Here is a 23,909-nt window from a genome sequence, read left to right as displayed (position 1 = left end):
ATAGTGCATATGTAATTTTATACAGTTTGAACATTAACACTGCACTTACCCTCGTTATTGTTGTAAACTTTATTCATGTGAATAAACAAAAGTGCACTTCAATGATTTAATTAAAAGGGGCAGCATTGGAGGCGGCACAGTGGATCAGCTGGTAAAGCGTTGGCCTCACAGTTCTGAGGACACAGGTTCAATCCCGGCCCCGCCTGTGCGGAGTTTGCATGTTCTCCCCGTGCCTGCGTGGTTTTTTCTCCGAGCACTCCGGTTTCTTCCCACATCCCAAAAACATGCAGCATTAATTGAAGATTCTAAATTGCCCCCAAGTGTGATTGTGAGTGCGGCTGTTTGTCTCTTATGTGCCCTGCGATTGGCTGGCACCCAGTTCAGGGTGTACTCTGCCTCCTGCTCGATGACACCTGGGATAGGCTCCAGCACTCCCCGCAACCCTCGTGAGGATAAGCGGCAAAAGAAAATGGATGGATGAAAGGCTGAATCCACTAAGTTTCAACGTACTTTTTTCCCCTCCTCCCACCAGAGGGAGCCTGCGAACCACTAGCTTCGTGTACCATACTTCGAAATCACTATTTCAAAAAAAAAAAAAAAAAAATCTTATTCATAGTGCAAAAAAAAATCTTTGGGTTTTTGTGCACTATTTAGCATTCATTTCAGTATCATGCAGTCTTTACTTTTCTGACTCTGCTAAAAGTCGAATTACTGTCTCGACATGTTTCAGATCCTCCAGGCAGTTGATCGAAAACAATCATTTACCGTCAGTTCTTTACCCATTTTGATAACTTAGAAAGACATAAAAAATGGTTTCCTCATAATTATCACATGCAGGATGTCAACTACTCCTTGTTCAGAGGCCCTAACTTCAGTTTTGATAATGTAATGCAGTGCACTCTCATTCAAATAAGAGAAAATCTGCAACTGCCACCCAATATGAACGCATTTCCCCAAGAAATTTTTAGTTTTAAGGCACCCCCCCCTAAAAAATATTAAATAAGCAGGCTATATCACCAGTAAGCATTCTCCACAAGAAAGGGGGGGGGGACATTGGGGTTTTCTAGTAAACTTTAATGAGGAGCCTGAAGCAAGCACTCTTGCCCTCTAATTAAAAAAAAAATGGTGCAAAAGGTCTTTTTTTTTAATTCCTCAAAGTGAAAGTGAAAAATTATGCCCATGAGTGTTGCTGCTCCATGAATGTTAAAACAGCAGTTGTTTGAAGTTTACAATTAACGTAACTGTTCGCCCATCCATGGTGTTCCATGTGTTAGCATTCGGCAAGACTTTGGTTGTTTGGGTGAACATTCTGGAGTTGAACTGTGCAATGTTTTCTCACAATAATTTCATGATAGTAATAACAGTTGTGTTCACGATTTTTTGTCTTTGAATAATTTTACGTGGTTTGTAAAAATGTTTTTCCAAACATGGAGATTTTACCCTATTGCGGCCATGATAAACGGGTTTCACCATATCTCCTTCGTGGGACTGCTTCTGGGTTTAAACACAGACAAGTGGGAGCTTATTGATCATGAGAACTTTAATTGATCTCAATGAGAAATAAATATTGATCCCATGAACGTGATAGGAACACGACGACGCTCATCATCATCATCACACTCAACGCACGTGGAAGTGAAGTCAAGCTTTCCTCTGAGGGTAGGCCGCCTTCACCAGCTCATACAGCACGTAGCCCACACCTGTGCACACAAGTGACAAGACGTCCACTGATCACGGGAAAAAATGTACTCGCATGCTGTACTTGAGTAGGACAGATACTCGCATGAATTAAGACTACAAAAGTAGAAGTACAGTGGTGTCTTCAAACATAAAACCCTCTCTCCTCCTTGAAATGAATGGAAATACAATTCATTCCTTCCACCCAGGTAATAGCGTTTTATGACGGTGTAATAACAATTACAGTGAATGGAACGAATGAAACAGTTAATGCATCATGATTTAACGCTGGAATTTAATTAAATGTGCTACTTCGTCTGGTGTAGGGAGATAGTACTGTATGGTATAGTCATTAAGAAAAATGAAAAATACGACCACTCCGTAAGTTGCTTTAATAGTGGTCATTTTGTGGAGATAAAGAATATATGCCTGTTCGCATTGTTATATGTTCATATTTATTGTGGCAACACTGTTTTTTGAATATCCAACACTTAATTCACTATGAGTATTGTTATATGTTCATTTTGTTATTCCAACATTTATTTTTGAATATGCAACACCGAATTCACTACCAGCCTTCAGTTTGAACTCTAAACCCGTCATTGGTAGTGAATGTTTTTAAGGCTGGTAAAACTGCTACTATCAACGTTAACCATTAGGATATCAATGGCATTTCCTATTAATGTTAGCATTGAGGTAGCACAAAGAGTTTTAGTAGTCGCTTTCTTGTTTCAAATGAACAATGTGTTATTTGAATTTTGAAAAACTTCAAACGGGAGCGTCAGTTGAAGCAGCTTGACGGCTTTTGAATGAATTTTTCACTATTTGCCAAACTGCTGCTCATTGCAAAGCGGGGTGAATTGAGTTCAACTCCACCATGCAGCGCTCTTATGTCAAGTTTGTGCTCAGAAGTCAAAGCAAAAACTGGTGTGAATGACTATTTGTATCTCGAAGTACTCATAAATCAGGTCACCCTTATCTCAAGGCACCACTGCACTGATTCAATTGCTGCACTTAAAAGTACAAACTTTGAAATGTACATGGACTCATGTAAAAGGTAATAAAAATAATAATGGTCTTGGATAAATTGGTGCAACAAAAACGTGCTAGTTTACCATTTTTTCCTCATTTTAAGTGGTGAGACATACTGTATTGAATGCTATATTTTTAAGACAAGAGCTAGCTAGCGTAATGGGGGACTTTGCAGGAGTTTTATTTTTCTAAGAAACCAACACACCAGAGGAATAATAAAAAAAAAAAACAATGGGATTAGTGATGTGAAATTACGTTCAAATACTTCCAGTTTTAAAATTCCCCTTTACGTTATCAAAATGATGTTTTAGCCCAGCTACAATTTGTGAACTGAGCAACCAAAAAAAAAAAAAAAAAAAAAAAAAAAAAAATCAGGTAACGCAAACGTAAAAAGAAAAAAAAACATTTTTAGCTGACAACAAACAATTCTCTTTAGAAAAAAAGCCTTGAATGGGGAATATATATATATATAAAATGCTCTCTGGCTCACATTCCTGCATGTCTCTAGTCTCCCTGTTTTTCCACCTTACAAGTCCCCAAGATTTCAATCAATCAATAGAGCTCTCAACCACCGACGTTCCCTCTTTCTAATTAAGTTTTTTTTTTCTTTAAACAACATGTCGTCATCTGTGGAAAATAAAAAAAAAAAAAATGAACTGGCCTATTTTGACAAAGTACAGATGTCTTTTTTTCCCAAATATAAAGGAGGAAGAAAATCCAATCTGCAAGTAAAGAAGCGATTCGGCGTAGCTAATTTCTGGTGACTTGGTGAGCGGAGAAGACTCACCCAGCACGGTGAGTGTCATGGTGGCCCTGTAGAGCAGCGCGTCGCCCGTGCCGCCTTTAAGGTGGACGGGAATGCCGTTGTCCTCCTGCCAATTCACATAAAAACACATACACAAGAAAAACACAAAGTTGATACAAACATGTATGTGATCACCAAGAGAGGAAAAAAAAATTTCCAGTCAAAATGCCCCCTTCAAATATATTTAAGATAATTAAATGGCACGATGGAGCAGCTGGTAAACCGTTGGTCTCACAGTTCTGAGGACCCAGGTTCGATCCTAGCCCCACCTGTGTGGAGTTTGCATGTTCTCCTCATGCCTGTGTGGGTTTTCTCCGGGCACTACGGTCTCCTCCCCCATCCCAAAAACATGCAACATTAATTGGACACTCTAAATTGCCCAAGGTGTGATTGTGAGTGCAGCTGTTTGTCTCCATGTGCCCTACAATTGACTGGCAACCAGTTCAGGGTATACCCCGCCTCCTGCCCGTTGACAGCTGGAATGGGCTCCAACACTCCCTGCTACCCTTGTGAGGATAAGCAGCAAAGAAAAGGGATGGATGGATTTGTCATCACAGTGGATATAAAGTCACCCCTGTTCAAATTCCAGGTGTTTCTGAGAATATAAAAATGAAACCATGGTAATTCATTTGATCATGGTAAATCAATCAATCCAAAACTTTTTCCATCATTTAGACAACTCAATTTGGAAACTGTATTTTTGTGAGAAAAAAAAAAATAAAACCTGGGTGCATAAAAAAGCACAAACTCATGCATTGACAAAATACTGGCAGGGGTGTGGTCTTTTATAATCACTGTATTTCAATCATAATTAAACAATTATAAATTGAATTGTGTATTTATTTGTTAGCTACAGTGGATAAAATGGACTTATTTTAGGAGATAAATGACATTTTAGATGAGGAAAAAACTTACAATAATTCAACAAACTCTAAGAGAAAGTGCTGATCCATTGAAATACACTTTTCTTTAAACAGTAAAGAAAGTTTCATTAAAAATTGATAGATAACGACTCTCGATTTCAAATACTCAACCTAACAAAAATGTATTTTCAAAAATACATTTAGTGGGCTATGCCTTTGCCATAATTGCTTAAATTATAGGAAAATGACCCAAATGGACACGAAACCAGCTCCTATATAATCACGTTAAAGACGTGGATATTCTTTTTCATGCCTCAATATTTAAGTTCCTCGGTCATTTCAGTTTGCATCGGCCTGTTTAACAGACATCACATACATTTCATTGCATGCAGTTACAACCAAATTGCAGGCAAAACAAGTATTGCATTTAGTTCTGGTTTCCGTCCAACGAAAACATGCCTGCGAGTTAGTTTGTCTGGACAGAGACATAAATAATTGATTATTAATTGACAACATAGGGAATTGTGGAAGGTTAACTGGCAAAGTGGTTGTCTAAGAATGCTGTGCGACGGCGGAAAAGGTTTTGATGGAGCGGAAAATAAAAAAAAAGCATCAAATGTTCGTTCTCATTTCATTTCATCCATCATGCGCATTTGCCGGCGTACGCTTGTCACTGCGCCATCGTGGCAGTATTTATTTACAGCTGTGGTTTGGCCATGGAGCACATGGAGCGAGCAACGTGTCATCACTGTCATCTGCGCTTATGCTTTCTTTTAAAAAAAAATAATAAAAATAAATGTAGATTTATGGCTGCAGCCTATGCGGCCCATGACTGCATTTATGTGGAATGTAATCAGGTTCAAAGTTTTGAATCATTATCAACTGGTGTACGCTGTATCCATAAGTATAGTTAGTATATCTTGCCATTAATCTATTCAAGCCCCCCCCAACAAAATATCGCAAAAATTCTAATGTCTGTTGTAATGAAGAGAAAGTCCCTAATACAGTACTTTACAAACCACACAGTAATGACAACAGGAATCCAAATGTTTACTTTCAAAATTGTCATTTTTTTTAATATTAGAAATGATAAAAAATAACTACTTTCCATCCCTTTATAAACTTCAATTCTGTTTGCCTTAATGTTTAATTTGAAAGTAAACATTAGCTAGGAGTGCCATTATACAGCTTAAAGTATTTTTATTTTTTAGGAAAAATTACCGTAATTTCCGGCCTACAAGCCGCAACTTTTTTCCACACGCTTTCAACCCTGCGGTTTATATGGCTATGCGGCAAATTAATAAATAATAAAGCGGAAAAGATAAGAATGAGATTGGTGGAATATATGTGCCGAGGAAGTGACTTTTACCAGCCTTGTTAGCGCTGCGCTAATGTGTTGCTGCTGTGTTACTGGCGTGTCTCAGTGATATTTACCGGTAAGTGTTATCTTAAAAAGCCTTGTTAGCGTTAGCACAGTGCTAGCGTTCAACTCTGTGTACCGTCTTTGGGTTTCAATGTGGCCACATGCATGTACCAAATGGTATTTCCTTTAGAAATTTACTCAGTGAGGCTTGTAACCAGGTGCGCTCTGTAGGCCGGGAATTATGGTATATACACACAAACTCCAGGACAATCATCAGTGCAAATCCCTGCAGCCTCTTCCTTCTACTGTTAAAATACTGCAAAAATGAAAACACTACAAATGTTGTGAAGTTGCCAACACAGCAGAGAGGTTGCAGCCCTTACTGACTTGAATCTTCCCCATACATGAATGTCCACTTTCAAAATATATGTAAAATGAGTGATGATACCAAGTGTTGACCACTTTAGCAATGGTAATGGTGTTTTTTTTTTTTCAGTCATCATATCTACAGCCAGTCCTGTAAAGATTAATTTGCCTGAGGTGAAACAATCATCAAAATCGATTAAGATCAAACTGAGCTACCTGGAAGTGCTTCTGGTTCTTGGGGACCTGGTTCTCCACCGGCCTCCGAGCAGAGCTGCAGAAGGTTCGCCGCACCACCTGCTGGATAGCCTGGGAACAACAGGGGAGCGCTATGTTATTTGTACTGACAAGTAAGTTTTGTATTTGGAAGGCTTTGGGGTTGTGAGCTCCAAAGCAAGACACAGGAAGAGGACATGTTTTTGGTTTATTTGTCGGAGGCACAATAATTAATTATTTCTTTGGAATTGACAAAAGGACAACATTGTACTCTTACAAATTTTTAGGCAAATATTTTGTGGATTTTAAAGTAAATTGATACGATTGATCAATATAATACAAATGTTTTTTTTTAACAAACATCTCAATCGATACAGAATTTTTTAGGAAAATTTACCATAATTTCCGGCTTATACGACGCAACTTTTTTCACACGCTTTCAACCCTGCGGTTTATGCGGTGATGCAGCTAATTTGTGCATTTTTTCTAACGGCCGCAAGGGGGGCACTCGAGCGGAAAGGTAAGAGTGAGACTGAATATATGTGCCGAGGAAGTGACTTTTACCGATCCAGCCCTGTTCGCGTGGCACTAACGTTAGCGCTGGCATTACCGCGTCGCTAGCTTTAGCGCAGCGGCACTAGCGTTAAACTCTCTGTGTACCGTCTTTCTTTGTAAATATCTCGTGTTTCAATGTGAGTTTCAATGTGGGCACTTGCAGGTTTTACACAGCTGCGGCGTATCTATGTACCAAATGGTATTTCCTTTACAAATACACTGGGTGAAGGTTATAACCAGGTGGACTCCGTAAGCCGGGAATTACGGTATGTAAAATACAATTTTCCAAACTATTATCCATAATAATTTCAAGACATTTGACAATGTTTTAAAGAACTTAAAATGCAGATTGTGGGTCATATTTACTCAAATCAAAAGCAATTTTAATGAAAATCATAATTACATTTTGATATAGGACCCCTAATTCAAGGGTGGCCACTACGCTAATCACGAGCCGGTGATTTATTTATTTTTTTTGTCTGATGTCAATTAACAGCGAGCTTAGTGTGTGCGCTACTGAAGAAGCAATCGTTCGTGTTGATTTTATTCTACTGAGGCAGCAACCAGAAATAAGTTTACAAGACAAAGAGTGTCAATAGTAAGGAACTAATGTGCAATACACTGTTCCAAATAAACCCCATCCTCGAAAACAAATTTGCTCGCGTTCCTTCCTTGCTGCCATGTCAAGATGTGGAAATCTGTGAAGGAAGTTAGCCGAGATGACAACCTCAGCCACAGAAGAATCATCTCCTCTGCCTGTCCTGACCAGTCAGATGACCGAAGGAGAAATTGTTAACACCATAGATATCATATATAACAGATGGAGCTTGGATTTAAAAAGAGAATGGCATTTTCATTTCCATTGAGACTTTCTGGTCCGGCAGCCTTGGTTCAATCCCCACTCAGTGACTGAAGGTGTTGAGTGGCGCCAACTGCTAACTGCCACACAGACTGGCAACCAGTTCAGTGTCTAGTCTGCCTTTAGCAGAAGTTAGCTGGGATAGGCTACAGCATTCCCGTGACCCGTGTCAGGATAAGCAAGTTGGAAAATGGTTGGATAGAATGAGCAAAGCAAATTTATTTGCATAGTGCATTTCATACATCAAGGTAAATCAATGTGCTTTCCATGATTAAAAGCATTTCAATACAAAAGCGACAAAAAAAAAATTCAGAATTTTTAACAACTTTCATGCAGTTTGTTTGAAACATTACCCGCGGGTCTGATTACTAAAAAATAGAAATAAATCCATGTGAAACTTTCTGCTTGAATGGGTTGTTTTCACTGACATCACATTTTTTGCTGAATTACACATACACCACTGCGCGCCGCCATTTAACCTCTCAACCTAACGCGTATAAGTGTGGAAGTCTCCGGAATGCTCCTGGTTAGTTTGTGTTTTTGTGTTTCAAGGGCATCTCGGTACTCAAGTACACAAGAGAGGACGCTTCTTCTGACTTATGTTCGACAACTCTTGCCAATTCGCTGAAGCTTTTTCCAGAGTTGCTAGTCGGTGCGCTCTTCAAAGTCTCGCGATCCGGTTCAGAAGTCCAGCTACGTAAGCGGGGACATCGTCTAATGCTTCCGACGAAAGATTTTGGACGTGCTGCGGCTCTGTGCTTCACGGAGATTTAGCTTTGTGGACGACTGCCAGAAGCTGTTATAACGCTGCCCGGACTCAACCTCCATCGTGTTGATGTGTCGCCAAGCTAGCAAGTTTGATCGATACTCTTTTCAGAAGGCCAACATCACAGTCAAGATCCTTTTTTGTTCGTCACTTGAAAGAGTCGAGAATTTTGTGAAATAATGGATTTGTTTATTCTTTTGTCTTTCTGCCAGTCATCAAATTTTAAACAAACATTTTGCTTTGCTTGTGGTGAACTAATACACAGGTTATACTTTTTGGGAAAAAAAAAATGGAGTTTGCCTCGATATTAAAAAATAATATTCCACCGCCTTTCGTTTTCCGTGTTTGCATACAGGTAAGTGCTCTTTTTCCATATAGAGTAAAAGATCAAGGGCACAATACTGTGTCTTTGTGACGCAGTCCTGAGTCCCATGATGTGTGTATGCCTGGTAGCCTAACCAGTCGGGGCTTGATGTGCTGTCGGTCGAATCTTCAATAAATGCAGTTGGAAACATCCACCTCGTCTTTGTATGAGTAACGGAGCTCAGGGATCGAAAATGGCCGCTGTTCGAGGCAGCACAACAGGTGACGTCACGTGAAAAGAACCCATAGGGTTGAGGTCAAGTCAACAACATGACTCCCTCCTTTAATGCCTATTGCTGTGTGAGAATGTCCAGGATGTGTGTCATGCAAGCATGGCTGGTAATAGTTAAAGGCCCCCATCTGTCAATAAGATTGCAACATCAAGAAAGTGGCAGTTGAATGACTGAAGCGGGTATTTGGCTGAAAGTACCCTGGAAAGACCACTTGTAGGGCCCCTTTGATTTCCCTGAAGGTGTGAAAATTACCTCTGAAAAATATTTGGTATTTGTGACGGTTCACATTTTGCAAGTTTGTACAACGTCAAATGTGCGATAATAATAATGGTAGCGATGTGGCCTTGAGGTCACGTTCCTCCCAGTAACAGAGTTTTACTTTTAAAGGATTAAAGTCCCCAATGCATATAGGAAAGCATTATTCAAAATATGTTTGTTTTCTTACCCTTCTGGAATTTGCTTAATTTCTCCGGATTCTTTATTAAATCTGCCTAAAACCTAATTGGTATTGCTTTGCTTTTAAACACATCTTGGCATTCTGCTCTTGTTGTTGTACCTTATTTTTATTTTAGCTATATGACAAAAGTTTCAAGTGTTCTTCGTGTTAGCGCGACATTAGCCGCCTTTGACCCCTAGCAGACACTGCGAGCAAATTGTAGGGAAATGAACCCTTCTTAAGAAATTAAATCACACACAGTAACAAAATAAAACCTTACCACAGCAGACTGATATTTTAAACACAAGAAGAACTTACAAACACGCTTCGATTCATTCTTCTGCGATCGTCGATCTCTCACAAGGACGCGAAGCACTTCCGATTTTCTTCTTGTTTGTCGTTTTCATTTTCTTCTTCGTGGGTTCGCATACATGGAGACACGCATACTCTGCTGCCACTTCAGGTTTTAGTTGGAATTACACGGGTCACCTTGTTTTGTCCTCACAGTTAAAAAAAAAAAAAGTAATTACTTGAGCTGCATTTACGATTCTTGAGGGTTCTGTTGGAAATTATTTTTCAAATACTTTTAAGCTGAGAAAATTGAATAAAAAAAACATGACAATCTCCTTGTATCAAGCAAGACACTGTGTAACACATTTTGCACACAAGGTAAATGTAGTATGTACTTTAAATTATTTGAATTTCTTTTTTTTTTTTTACAAAAAATGACGTTTTAAAAATGTACGTGAAAATAAGACAACTGACTAAAATGTCTAAAACATCACACAGTGAAAATAAATTTTAACCATCTCCTTTGACTTCAAATCAATAATAAATGTTCTAGTTATTCTTCAAAGTTGTTTCACTTCAAAATGTTTTGATTTATTTTTGTGACTGAGGTAATCATCTGACTCTTTATGTGGCCAATACCTCCTGGTATCCTATTCATGTTGTCACTCACACAATTCATTAGACATTATTCTATATTTTCCAGTTGTGTTCCTGCAGTGTCATAGCTGACTAAAAATAAAGCAGATTTGTTGATCATCAAAGTTGTACATTTATCCAGCCATTTATTTTTTTGTCCCGCTTCTCCTCAATAGGGTAAATAGTATGATGGAGCCTATCTCAGCTGACTGTGGGCAAGAGGCAAGGCACACCTTGAAATCTTCTCCTGCCAATCATGGAGCACACATAGAGAACGATTTGCACTCACATTCACACCCTTTGGGCAATTTAGAGTCTTTAATTCACCCTCCATGCATGTTTTTGCAATGTGAAAGGAAATTAGCTTACCCGGAGAAAACCCCAAGCATGCAAACTTCACACAGTGGAGGCCAGTTTTGAACCCAGGTCCTCAGCGCTGTGGGGTCCAGTCAATCCACCATACCACAAGTAGCTCAATCAGTCAAAATGTGTTTTGTGTGATGTGTCTTATCTGCAGATATTTTTCTCTATGGTACACATAAAGTGAAAGGAAAGACAGATTACTGTGCCTACACTCCACTTCACTCCACTATCTTTTTTTGTCACTCCAAACAGCACACACACACATGTGCACTCCTGAAATAAAAGTGTCTCTAAGATAAAAACAGACACAAAGGAAAACTGATAACAGGTACACATACATCTCATTTTCTAGGTACAACACACACACACACACACACACACACACACACACACACATGCACACAAACTAAGATAGAAATTAAGACCAAAACACTTAAGTTATCTTTTGTTGTTTTATTTGTTACCATCACAAGTAGCTAAGGGGCAACGGGGATGTCGTCTACTGGGTCCGATGTGTTCTAAAAGAAGCAGAGGACTGCAAGGTGACATTGATAAGGAGCATTTGTGATCTTCCTAATATGGCCTCCTGGCGATCCAAGGTCACCGCGGTGACCTTGCCGCGTCTCCTCTGACAAATTTAGCATCCATTTTTGTCTCCTTTTTCTTGACTCATCTCCTTCTTTGGTGTCGCGAGCACCTTTAAAAGTGTGTCCTGTGGTCGTGGTGTCACAGTTTAGTCTCAATCTCTTTGTACTCAAAATGTCAGACGCAGCAATGGGCGAATTCGGGAAGGCAGCTCCCTACCTCAGGAAGTCGGAGAAGGAGCGTCTGGAAGCTCAGACTAGGCCATTCGACATCAAGACAGAATGCTTTGTGGTGGACGACAAGGTGGAGTACATGAAGGGACAAATCCAGAGCAAAGAGGGTGGTATGGTAAAGGTGAAGAAGGAGGACGGGACGACGGTGAGTGTGAAGGAGGCTGACATCCACCCGCAAAATCCGCCTAAATTTGACAAGATTGAAGACATGGCGATGTTCACCTTCCTCCATGAACCAGCGGTGCTGTTTAACCTGAAGGAGCGCTACGCTGCCTGGATGATCTACACCTACTCTGGCCTCTTCTGCGTTACCGTCAACCCGTACAAGTGGCTCCCTGTCTATGACGCTGAGGTGGTGGCAGCCTACAGAGGAAAGAAGAGGACCGAAGCTCCCCCCCACATTTTCTCCATCTCCGACAACGCTTACCAGTACATGCTGACAGATCGGGAAAACCAGTCCGTCCTTATCACTGGAGAATCCGGAGCTGGCAAGACAGTCAACACCAAGCGGGTCATCCAGTACTTTGCCAGCATCGCAGCCGTCGGCGGGGCAGGCAAAAAGGACTCTAGCAAGGGGACTCTGGAGGATCAGATCATCCAGGCCAATCCAGCTCTGGAGGCCTTCGGCAACGCCAAAACCCTGAGGAACGACAACTCCTCCCGGTTTGGAAAGTTTATCAGAATTCACTTTGGGACCAGCGGTAAGTTGTCATCCGCTGACATTGAAACATACTTGCTAGAGAAGTCGCGCGTCACCTTTCAGCTCAAAGCGGAGAGGAACTACCACATCTTCTATCAAATCCTGTCCAACCAAAAGCCGGATCTGCTAGAATTGCTCCTGATCACCAACAACCCGTACGACTACTCCTACATCTCCCAAGGAGAAGTTACAGTTGCCTCTATCAACGACTCAGAGGAGCTGATGGCCACAGACAGCGCTTTTGATGTGCTGGGGTTCACAAGTGAAGAGAAGATGGGCGTTTACAAGCTGACGGGCGCCATCATGCACTATGGCAACCTAAAGTTCAAGCAGAAGCAGCGGGAGGAGCAAGCCGAGCCCGACGGGACGGAGGCGGCAGACAAGTCTGCTTACCTGATGGGCCTTAACTCCGCTGACCTCATCAAAGGGTTGTGCCACCCTCGAGTCAAGGTAGGGAATGAGTATGTGACCAAAGGCCAGAGTGTGGACCAAGTCTATTATGCCATTGGCGCCCTGGCAAAGTCAGTGTATGAGAAGATGTTCAACTGGATGGTTGTCAGGATCAACCAGTCCCTTGACACCAAGCAGCACCGGCAGTACTTCATAGGGGTGCTTGACATTGCAGGCTTCGAGATCTTTGATTTCAACACTTTTGAGCAATTGTGCATCAACTTCACCAATGAGAAACTCCAACAGTTTTTCAACCACCATATGTTTGTCCTGGAGCAAGAGGAGTACAAGAAAGAGGGAATCGATTGGGAGTTTATCGACTTTGGGATGGACTTGCAGGCTTGTATTGATCTCATTGAGAAACCGCTGGGGATTATGTCCATTCTGGAGGAAGAATGCATGTTCCCCAAAGCCAGCGACCAGACCTTCAAATCCAAGCTCTACGACAATCATCTGGGCAAGAACAAAATGTTTGAGAAGCCCCGAGCTGCCAAAGGAAAAGCAGAGGCTCATTTCGCCCTTGTCCATTATGCCGGCACCGTAGACTACAACATTACAAACTGGCTGGTGAAGAACAAAGATCCACTCAATGAAACAGTTGTTGGTCTCTATCAGAAGTCCTCACTCAAGCTTCTGAGTTTGTTATTTTCGAGTTACTCAGGTGCTGACGGTGCTGACAAAGGGGGCAAAGGAGCCAAGAAGAAGGGGTCTTCCTTCCAGACGGTGTCAGCTCTTCACAGAGAGAACCTCAACAAGCTGATGACAAATCTAAAGACAACACATCCTCATTTTGTACGCTGCCTTATTCCAAACGAGCGGAAGACTCCAGGAGTCATGGACAACTGTCTAGTCATGCACCAGTTGCGTTGCAACGGTGTTCTGGAGGGCATCCGAATTTGCAGAAAAGGTTTCCCAAACCGCGTCCTCTATGGAGACTTCAAACAGAGGTACCGGATCCTTAATGCCTCCGCCATCCCTGAGGGTCAGTTCATGGACTGCAAGAAAAGCGCTGAGAAGCTGCTCTCATCTTTGGACATCGACCACACACAGTACAAGTTTGGCCACACCAAAGTCTTTTTCAAAGCTGGCCTGCTGGGTACTCTGGAGGAGATGCGAGATGAACAGCTCTCCAGAATTATCACCAGAATCCAGGCAAACGCTCGTGCACTACTCATGAGGGCCCAGTTTGCAAAGCTAGTCGAGCGCAGAGATGCCCTCATGGTCATTCAGTGGAACCTTCGGTCTTTCCTGAGTGTGAAGAACTGGCCATGGATGAAGCTCTTCTTCAAGATCAAACCCCTGCTGAAGAGTGCAGAGTCTGAGAAAGAAATGGCCAACATGAAGGATGAGTTCAACAAGCTGAAGGAAGCCCTGGAAAAATCAGAAACACGTCGCAAGGAATTAGAGGAGAAGATAGTGAGTCTCCTTCAAGAAAAGAACGATTTGACTCTGCAAATTCAATCAGAGCAAGACACTCTCACCGATGCTGAAGAACGATGCGATCAGCTCATCAAGAGCAAGATACAACTGGAGGCCAAGCTCAAGGAGACAAATGAGAGACTGGAGGATGAAGAAGAACTGAATGCAGACCTCACAGCGAAGAAACGGAAATTGGAAGATGAGTGTTCCGAGTTAAAGAAAGATATTGATAATCTTGAGCTCACATTGGCCAAAGTTGAGAAAGAAAAACACGCCACGGAGAATAAGGTAAGGAACCTAACTGAGGAGATGGCATCTCAGGATGAGAACATACTGAAGCTGACCAAAGAGAAGAAAGCACTGCAGGAGGCTCACCAGCAAACTCTGGATGACCTTCAGAGTGAGGAGGACAAAGCCAACAGCTTGAATAAATCCAAAGTGAAGCTGGAACAGCAAGTGGATGACCTGGAAGGCTCCTTGGAACAGGAAAAGAAGGTTCGAATGGAGCTGGAACGCTCCAAGAGAAAGCTGGAGGGGGATGTGAAGCTAACTCAGGAGAGCTTGATGGATTTAGAAAATGACAAGCAGCAACTGGAGGAGAAGCTTAAGAAAAAGGACTTTGAGACAGCCCAGATTAGTTCCAGACTGGAGGATGAGCAGGTCGCTTCTGGACAGCTACAGAAAAAACTGAAGGAAAACCAGGCAAGGATCGAGGAGCTAGAGGAAGAGCTGGACGCTGAGCGTGCAGCACGAGCCAAAGTAGAAAAGCAACGCTCTGATCTTTCCCGCGAGCTAGAGGACATCAGCGAACGTTTGGAGGAAGCAGGAGGGGCTTCGTCGGCTCAGGTGGAGCTCAACAAGAGAAGAGACACTGAATTCCAGAAGTTGCGCAGGGAATTGGAGGAGTCCACCCTCCAACATGAGGCTATCGCTGCCACCCTGAGGAAGAAGCATGCTGATAGCGTCGCTGAACTAGGTGAGCAGATTGATAACCTCCAGCGAGTCAAGCAGAAACTGGAGAAGGAAAAAAGTGAGCTGAAGCTAGAACTGGACGACTTTGCATCCAGCATGGAGAGCATGGCCAAGACCAAATCCAATGTTGAAAAGCTCTGCCGAACAATGGAAGACACCGTGACTGAGTACAAGGGCAAATATGAGGAGGCTCAGCGGTCCGTCAACGATTTGACTACCCAGAGGGCCAAACTGCTCGCAGAGAATGGCGAGTTTGGACGGCAAATGGAGGAGAAGGACTGCTTGATCTCACAGCTTACGCGAGGAAAGAACTCATATAACCAACAAGTAGAAGACCTTCGCAGACAACTGGAAGAGGAAGTCAAGGCGAAAAATGCACTGGCGCATGCCGTGCAGTCTGCCCGCCACGACTGCGATCTCCTCCGAGAACAGTTTGAAGAGGAGCAAGAAGCCAAGGCTGAGCTGCAGAGGGCGCTGTCTAAATCCAACGCTGATGTCTCGGCATGGAGGAACAAGTATGAAACTGATGCCATCCACAGAACTGAGGAGCTGGAAGAAGCAAAAAAGAAACTGGTTCAGAGATTGCAGGAGGCTGAGGAGGCCATTGAAGCAGCAAATGCCAAGTGTTCGTCACTTGAGAAAACCAAGCACCGGCTTCAAAATGAGATCGAGGACTTGATGCTGGACCTGGAGCGGTCTAATGCAGCTTCAGCAGGGCTGGATAAAAAACAACGAGCTTTCGACAAAGTCCTGGCAGAATGGAAACAAAAGTTTGAGGAGTCTCAATGTGAGCTGGAGGCCTCTCAGAAGGAGGCGCGAACTTTCAGCACTGAACTCTTTAAAATGAAAAATGCATATGAGGAGTGCCTGGATCATCTGGAAACCATGAAAAGAGAGAACAAGAACCTGCAGGAAGAGATCTCAGACCTAAACGACCAGCTCGGGGAGGGTGGCAGAAGTGCTTGTGAACTAGAAAAGATGAGGAAGCAGTTGGAGCAAGAAAAGGCAGAACTTCAGTCAGCACTGGAAGAGGCTGAAGGCTCTCTGGAGCATGAAGAGAGTAAAATTCTACGAGCTCAATTGGAGTTTAACCAAGTGAAGGCCGACATGGAGCGGAAAATGGCGGAGAAGGATGAGGAAATGGAGCAGGCGAAGAGAAACTACCAGCGTGTGGTGGAATCGCTCCAGTCCTCTCTAGAGTCTGAGACCAGGAGTCGTAACGAAGCGCTGAGAGTGAGAAAGAAGATGGAAGGTGACCTCAACGAGATGGAAATCCAGCTGAGCCAAGCAAACAGGCAAGCAGTTGATGCACAGAAACAACTCAAGAGCCTTCAGGCATTCCTGAAGGACACTCAATTGCAACAGGACGACTTGCAGCATGTGAACGATGACCTGCGGGAGAACATTGCCGTCTTTGAACGTCGGAACAATTTGATCCAGGCGGAACTAGAGGAGGTGAGGGCTGCTCTTGAGCAGACAGACAGAAGCCGTAAACTGGCCGAGCAGGAACTGACCGACTCTACAGAGCGCACACAGCTCCTCCACTCTCAGAACACCAGCCTGATCAACCAGAAGAAGAAGTACGAAGCAGACCTAATGCACCTGCAAAGTGAAATGGAGGAAGTGGTCCAAGAGAATCGCAACGCCGAGGAAAAGGCAAAAAAGGCCATCACAGATGCAGCCATGATGGCTGAAGAACTGAAAAAGGAGCAAGACACCAGCGCGCATTTGGAGCGCATGAAGAAGAACATGGAACAGACCATCAAAGACCTCCAGCACCGATTAGATGAGGCTGAACAGATCGCCACGAAAGGTGGCAAGAAACAGCTCCAGAAACTAGAGGTTCGGATCAAAGATCTGGAGAACGAGCTGGAAACAGAGCAGCGCAGAGGAATCGAGTCCATCAAAGGGGTCCGCAAGTATGAACGCCGGATCAAAGAACTCACTTACCAGACAGAGGAAGACCGTAAGAATGTAGCTCGACTCCAGGACTTGGTGGACAAGCTGCAGGTGAAAGTCAAATCATACAAGCGTGCAGCAGAGGAGGCCGAAGAGGCTGCCAACAACAACGCGGCCAAAGTTCGCAAGCTGCAACACGAGCTGGAAGAAGCGCAGGAGAGAGCTGATGTGGCTGAGAGCCAAGTCAACAAGCTGAGGGCCAAGACCAGGGACGGGGGCCACAAGAAGAATCTGGAAGACTGACTCACAAGTAAGCCACGTCATTCAAAGCAGAATGTTAAAGCTGCCACGCTAACAGACGTCTGCAACAACCTTAAAGTGTTCAAGTTAAAAAGAACAAAATGTACATTGAATTAAATCTAATAGTGCGTTTTTACATATTTTATGGATTGAATGTGATTTTTTTTTTTTGACAGGCTTCTGTGTTTGTGGCGACAACATTAAGAGGAAGTATGATGACGTCAGTTGACTTTACTTTGAAGAACAACACCGATTGTGACATGATTCTTATGACGATGATTAATGATATTCACAGTTTGCACTCAAAGACAACAGGTGGCCAATATCATGCGGCTTCCTGAAAATTCACATCACAACACAATCTGACGTCACAAGGGAAGTTGTACTGCTATTCACAATAAAAATGACTGAAGTCCAAGTAAATGCAGGTGTGTTTACAGTTTCCTGCGTGTTGTCATCATAAGAGTATGGATTTGCTCTATTTTGTTTGTTCGTCGTGACATCTTTGGCAGACATTTCGCCAACATTACATAACACATCACACACATACACGCACACACACAGAAGGACAACCTCACATGCACACACACACTCTCTCACACAAACACACACAACCACACGAATCAAAGACACAAACATACACACACACAGTAGTTTGGTGAGTATAAGATCAGCTTTTATTAATGTCATTCAGCGTCGCTTTGTATGTTTTTCACAATGCTTTAATGAGGAAACCGCTGAAGGTCGTGAGGCGGCTCTGGTCAAAGACGCTCTTGTTGGCCCACAGAGTGACCCACAGCTTGTCTCCCTGCTCCAGTACCAGCGGCATCCCGTTGGTGGCGCTGCTGAACGTGCCCTGGGTGTCGTAGATGGCGAACATGTTGACGCCGTTTTTGAGCACCGCTGCGTTCAGTGCGCCCGAGTTCCCCACATTGCCGTTGAATTGGATGAAGTAGAGACCCTTGACTGGGGCCGTGAAGATACCTGTGGGGGAGCGAAACTGGAATCTTAGCACTGGGTGTGGGAATCAATAAGAATGTAGTGATTCTCTTCCTGATACTGTTTAGTGATCTGATTCCGTAATGATCCTCTTATCAATTGACATTGGGTGAGGGAATGAAAAGAAAATACAAATGACGTTTGAAATCGCAGGGCACAGTGAGACAAACTGCCGCACTCACAATCACGCCTCGAGGCAATTCCAGTCCAAGTCCAATTAATGTTGCATGTTTTTTGGGAAGTGGGAGGACAAAACCCACGCAGCACGGGGAGAACATGCAAACTCCACACAAGCGGGGCCGGGATCGAACTCAGAACTGTGAGGCCAGCGGTTTACCAGCTGCTCCATCGTGCTGCCCAGCGTAAAAACTATTTAAAAATAATTTTCAAATGTCTATATGGCAAATGTTACCTTGTTGCAGGTCCGTCAAATGCACAGAAGGTCAAACTCAACGCCCGGGGGCCAGATCCGGCCCACCGCATGATTTTATGGGGCCCGCAAAGGCAAAATCAACACCCATGATTTTTGTTTAAATCAGTGCCAAAATTTCAAATTGTCTTCACATAATTGATAACATTGAGATATTGCCAACATTTTTTGTCTTACCAAGCATCAGCACCGACTCCTGGAGAAAAATTCCTTGTGTGTTTTTATACACTTGGCCATTAAAGCTGATTCTGATTCCTATTCTGAATACAGTCCCCAAAACAAAAATGAGTTGGACACCCCTGGTTTAATCTACTCCCCCCGTGACAGGACAGGGGTTTCACCGGACGAGTGGCTTGAGGCGAGACAAGATGTCGTTTGGTAAGGGAGACGAAGACGTCTTACCTGTGTTGGAGTCGTAGCCGCTGCCCTCGTTGGTGATCACTTTCTTGAACACCAGGGTAGTGTCCGTGTTGAAGGGGCCGATGTGGGTCCACTCTGATGTGGTGACCAACGCCGCTGCGAAGGATACCGGCGCTTTGGCTGCACAAAGACACCGCAAAGGTGAGGTTTACAGAATTGGGAATGTTTCAACCCGTCAACTGACCTGATTCTGAATATTACATCTTAACGGACTCCTTTGTGGGCATATTTTTCAACTGACCTGCTTCAGCGGCATCCCTCTCCAGCTTGTCCACACGTGCCGTCAGCCCTTCCAGAAGCACTTGTGTGTCCGGTGCAAACTTGATGCGCTCGTCACCGAAAAAAAACTGAGCCCGAAGGCTGCCGGCAGCGCACACGATGAGCAACGTCGCCACGGTGGTGAAGCTGGAGTACGCCATGGCTAAAATGACGACGAGGGCAGCAGTTTCCTGCCGCTAGGTCAACACTTTTTATATGAACTTCACCATCACTGTCTCTGCAAAGTTTGTTCAACTTGAGAAGGCGAACTTTGTTCACAAACATTTGCCAACAAACAACATTTACCGACTTGACCAAAAACTAGATGGCAACACATGTGAAGCGACTCGACAGCGCGGGATTGAAAAAAAGCATTGCTGGTAAATATTCGCATTCATCCAGGTCATTTCATTCTCAGGGCATCATAATCATAAACATGTACGATGAGGACGACGGGAACGTTTCAGCTCCTGGCAGTTAAGAGAGACAACTCGCGTTCTCAGGGAATCCAAACGATTGCAACTTAAGTGTTCTGGATTTCTTCGAAACAGTTTTCGTGCAGTCTACAAACATGAAATGTCTTGCCACAATTTAAAGTATATCTACCTTTTGTCTATTTGCAAAAAGCCAACAAGTGGGAAAAGCATCCATCTTACTTCAACTACTTCCAAATATGGGCAAGCGTGCGCCAGACAAATTTGAGCAAGCAATGGTAAATGCGAGCTTTTTGAGGATTCCCGATTCAAAAACCTAGAAAAGTTTTTTTTGCACACTCTCTTCATTCTTGTTGAGTCCATCCATTTTCTTAGCTGCTTATCCTCACAAGCGGCTGGAACCTCTCCTAGCTGTCAACAGGCAGGAGGTGGGGTGCACCTTGAACTGGTTGCCAGCCATTCGCAGGGCACAGAGAGACAAACAGCTGCACTCACAATCACACCTAGGGGCAATTTAGAGTGTCCAATTAATGTTGCATGTTTTTGTGATGTGGGAAGAAACTCGAGTTCCCAGAGACAAGGCACACAGGCATGTGGAGAACATGCAAACTCCACACAGGCGGGTCCGGTATTGAACCCAGGACCTCAGAACTTTTCAATCAACGCTTTCCAGCTGAGTCACCGTGCCGCCCTATTGTTGAGTCCAGCCAGTTTTTCTCAACACTGCTTATCCTGTTCAGGGTCACAAGGTGCTGGAGCCTATCTCAGCTGACTTCAGATAGAGTAAAAGGCAGACCATCCCCTGAACCGGTCAACAGTCAGTTACAGGACACATATAGACACGGAAAACCATTTGAACTCATATTCACATCAGCACTGAGTGGGTATTGACCCCACACCAAAGTCAGGCAAGTGTACCATGACACCATCAGTGACTATTGTTATGTCATGAACACTAACATGAATGAAGGCAAGAGAGGCCGACAGTTCTCGATGTGCCGAGTTCCTCTTGGATGAGTCATTGACGTACTTTTGGGGTAACATATGAGGTCCAACCCCACCTGGGAAGCTTCGTCACTGTTCAATGTTTTCACTATTTGTAGGTAATGGTGCACACCGTCATCCGCTGGAGTCTTTTGTAACCTTTTCACAACTGATCAGATCAATTCTTTTATTTTTCATCTGTTGTTGAATTTTGGGGGATCATGGCATTTTGGTGCAGCATTTGGAAATTTTTGGTTGAATTCCTTTTGTCAGACAGGGTTTGTTGAAATGATTTCCTTGATTTGACTCATTTCTTGAAGTAATCATTCATAGGTGTGGTCAGTGAAAATGTAGTCCTCACCCCAAAACTCCCAAACTAAAAAAATGAAGGGTGTCAATGACTTTTGTCACAAAGGGCCAGGTAGCTTCGATTAGTTTAGTTTCAAAATATAATGAAAATAGAATCGATAGATAGATAGATAGATAGATAGATAGATAGATAGATAGATAGATAGATAGATAGATAGATAGATAGATAGATAGACAGACATCTGTTTCAGTTTGCATGTCTTTATTTTTTTTTTTCTTGTCTTGTTTGAAGACGAGCTCCTGCCAGCCTTGAGTAAATTTAGGGGAGTGGGCTGATGAGGAAACCGCTGAAGGTGGTGAGCCGGCTCTGGTCAAAGATCCTCTGGTTGGGCCACAAGGTGACCCACAGCTTATCCCCTGCAGCTAGTTCCAGCACCATGCTGTTGGTGGCGCTACTGAACTTGTTCTGGTTGTCGTCAACGGCGAACATGTTGACGCCATCCTTCATCACCGCCGCGTTCATGCTCCCCTCTGACCCGGCGGCCCCAGTAAAGGTGACAAAGTAGAGACCTCTAATGGGGGCCGTGAAGATGCCTGTGGGGAGAAAGACCGCCGTCTTTTTAGTTTCCCAAAGAATAAATGAACGTACTGTATGTGTTGCTGAGCCGCTTATCTTCACAAGGGTTGCGGGAGTGCTGGAGCCGATCCCAGCTGTCAATGGACAGGAGGCGGGCTACACCCTGAACTGGTTACCAGCCAATCACAGGCCAGGTAGAGACAAACAACCGTTGCACTCACAACTGAGGGCAATTGAGAGTCTCCAATGAACGCATGTTTTTGGGATGTGGAGGAAACCGGAGTGCACGGAGAAAGCCCACAGAGGCACGGGGTGAACATGCAAACTCCACACAGGCTGGTCTGGGATCGAACCCGGGACCTCAGAACTGTGAGGCCAACGCTTTACCAGCTGAGTCACCGTGCCGCCTTATTTATAATATTTTCACACTATCTTATTTTGATTTTACAGCAACGGCTGTAGATTCCACAAAGGAGGCAAATAACTGCATGAAGTGATGCACACTGCAGACATACCGAAACAAGATCATCCGATTCCGCATTTTTTTTTGCGAACCCGCAGGGAAAAAAAAAAAAAAAAAAAGTCTGGCATATTTTTGGGTGATGCGTAACGTCCTACCTGTGCTGTCGTCATAGTGGTTCCCGATGTTGGTGACCACCCTTTTGAACACCAGGATGGTTTCACTGGGGAAAGGCCCGTGGTCGCCGCCCGCCTGGTTGTCGGTTTTCAAGGCCACTGAGAACGCGACCTTCTGGCCAACTGGTAAAACAACACAACACCCGATGGACACATTGATACCTCCTCAAGTTGTCATGGTAATAGGGAAAGCCCTTTGTGCTTTCATTCCAGATATCTGATGCTCTTCTTAAGGCCCCTCGACCCGTACACGTTTTGTCCTCACTCGTAAGACAACTCAGTGCAATAGTAGAACAAATGGCTTGATAAATATTGATTTCCACTGCTGTATTCCATTTTCTGCACACTTGGAGTAGCAGTACACACAGTGGTTCTGTAAATGCACTGTAAACAACCTAATTCACGGACCTAAAACTGGATATCAAGGAAATGGAAGAGATGCTCAAAGGGTGAAAGGTGGTCACACTCACTTGGAGGATTTTGAGCCCAAAGCCCAGCCGGGCCGCACAGCAGCAACGCAGCAATCAACCACTGGTGCGCCATCTCGGGATCTCAGATCTCGGGTCGGGATGCGCTAGCCCGACTCGGCGGTTCTACTTAAGGCCCGTTACGCGACCGTGTGCCTAAACGCCCCCCGACGGACGCCCCCTGACAAATATTTGTCATGCAAACAACCAAACAAGGGCAGACATCACATCACATCACAACCTGTCCTTCCGATTCTTAGCAGGGTCACTCGGTCCACTGTGTATTCGATACTTTTAGAGGGTATAAAGTGCTGCCTTGAGATATGAGCGGTGTAAATCCGATGAGCTCGCACCTAACTCAAAGCACGCATTGCTGCATTTTTCCCGATTGAAATGAATGATTGAACAGTGAAAGTACTTATGAAACCATTGCGATATCATTCAAAAGTATCGAGTATGAAACAGTTTGCGCGTCATGATTTAATGATGCATTTCAATTCATTGTTCTACTCCTTGCTGTGCTGCTCTTTGCAGTACGGTAAAACGAAGTCATCCAGACACAAAGAATAGACCTGTTCTACTCATGCCGTGTAAGGTCATCTCATATTTGTAGCATCTGTTTCTCTGTTTTTATCCATAATTGACAAATTTCCAAAATAAATTAATTAATTTAAAAAAAATCAACATTTTCTTCATTGATTTCGTGCAAATTGGGCGGCACGGTGACGCAACTGGTAAAGCGTTGGCCTCATAGTTCTGAGGTTCAATCCCGGACCCGCTTGAGTGGAGTTTGCATGTTCTACCATGCCTGGTGGGATTTCTCCTGGCTCTAACCTCCTCCCACATTCCAAAAACATGCAACATTAATTGGACACTCTAAATTGCCCCTAGGTGTGATTGTGAGTGCAGCTGTTTGTCTCTCTGTGCCCTGCGAATGGCTGGCAACCAGTTCAAGGTGTACCCCATCTCCTGCCTGTTGACAGCTAGGAGAGGTTCCAGCCGCTTGTGAGGATAAG

General features: G+C 43.7%; 5 protein-coding genes across 7 annotated transcripts in view; 1 reads left to right on the top strand and 4 right to left on the bottom strand.

Moving 5' to 3' along the window:
• LOC133497041 (collagen alpha-1(XII) chain-like) overlaps positions 1 to 1,489 on the bottom strand; it is a 109,435-nt gene extending 107,946 nt beyond the window's left edge. For 2 of the 3 annotated variants that reach the window (XM_061813220.1, XM_061813222.1), the window contains exon 1: positions 1,441 to 1,489. The gene's annotated coding sequence lies outside the window, so the exon portion shown is untranslated. The remainder of the gene's footprint in view (positions 1 to 1,440) is intronic. The other variant, XM_061813221.1, reaches the window with a different exon arrangement.
• Positions 1,490 to 1,522: 33 nt separating this feature from the next.
• Positions 1,523 to 10,007, bottom strand: LOC133497045 (cytochrome c oxidase subunit 7A2, mitochondrial-like). The gene is made up of 4 exons (XM_061813226.1): positions 9,850 to 10,007; positions 6,323 to 6,412; positions 3,497 to 3,581; positions 1,523 to 1,700 (listed from the first exon to the last, which is right to left on the bottom strand). The coding sequence occupies exons 1-4, from the start codon at positions 9,865 to 9,867 to the stop codon at positions 1,642 to 1,644; spliced, it is 252 nt and encodes an 83-aa protein (XP_061669210.1). The 5' UTR covers positions 9,868 to 10,007; the 3' UTR covers positions 1,523 to 1,641.
• LOC133497042 (myosin-6-like) lies at positions 6,436 to 17,767 on the top strand. Its single transcript, XM_061813223.1, has 3 exons — positions 6,436 to 9,084; positions 11,588 to 17,389; positions 17,556 to 17,767. The coding sequence occupies exons 1-2, from the start codon at positions 9,030 to 9,032 to the stop codon at positions 17,380 to 17,382; spliced, it is 5,850 nt and encodes a 1,949-aa protein (XP_061669207.1). The 5' UTR covers positions 6,436 to 9,029; the 3' UTR covers positions 17,383 to 17,389; positions 17,556 to 17,767.
• Positions 17,768 to 18,033: 266 nt separating this feature from the next.
• On the bottom strand, positions 18,034 to 20,382 carry LOC133497043 (complement C1q tumor necrosis factor-related protein 3-like). Its single transcript, XM_061813224.1, has 4 exons — positions 20,093 to 20,382; positions 19,470 to 19,724; positions 19,211 to 19,348; positions 18,034 to 18,363 (listed from the first exon to the last, which is right to left on the bottom strand). Exons 2-4 carry the CDS (start codon positions 19,645 to 19,647, stop codon positions 18,092 to 18,094), a joined length of 588 nt encoding a protein of 195 aa, XP_061669208.1. The 5' UTR covers positions 19,648 to 19,724; positions 20,093 to 20,382; the 3' UTR covers positions 18,034 to 18,091.
• Positions 20,383 to 21,473: 1,091 nt separating this feature from the next.
• On the bottom strand, positions 21,474 to 22,969 carry LOC133497044 (complement C1q-like protein 2). The gene is made up of 3 exons (XM_061813225.1): positions 22,897 to 22,969; positions 22,409 to 22,549; positions 21,474 to 21,807 (listed from the first exon to the last, which is right to left on the bottom strand). Exons 1-3 carry the CDS (start codon positions 22,967 to 22,969, stop codon positions 21,533 to 21,535), a joined length of 489 nt encoding a protein of 162 aa, XP_061669209.1. The 3' UTR covers positions 21,474 to 21,532.
• Positions 22,970 to 23,909: the final 940 nt, after the last annotated feature.

This window comes from Syngnathoides biaculeatus, chromosome 23 (assembly GCF_019802595.1).
Source record: "Syngnathoides biaculeatus isolate LvHL_M chromosome 23, ASM1980259v1, whole genome shotgun sequence".
NCBI classification, from domain to species: Eukaryota; Metazoa; Chordata; class Actinopteri; order Syngnathiformes; family Syngnathidae; genus Syngnathoides; species Syngnathoides biaculeatus.
The sequence above is the reverse complement of the archived record's forward strand: the minus strand, read 5'-3'. Positions and strand labels throughout refer to the sequence as shown.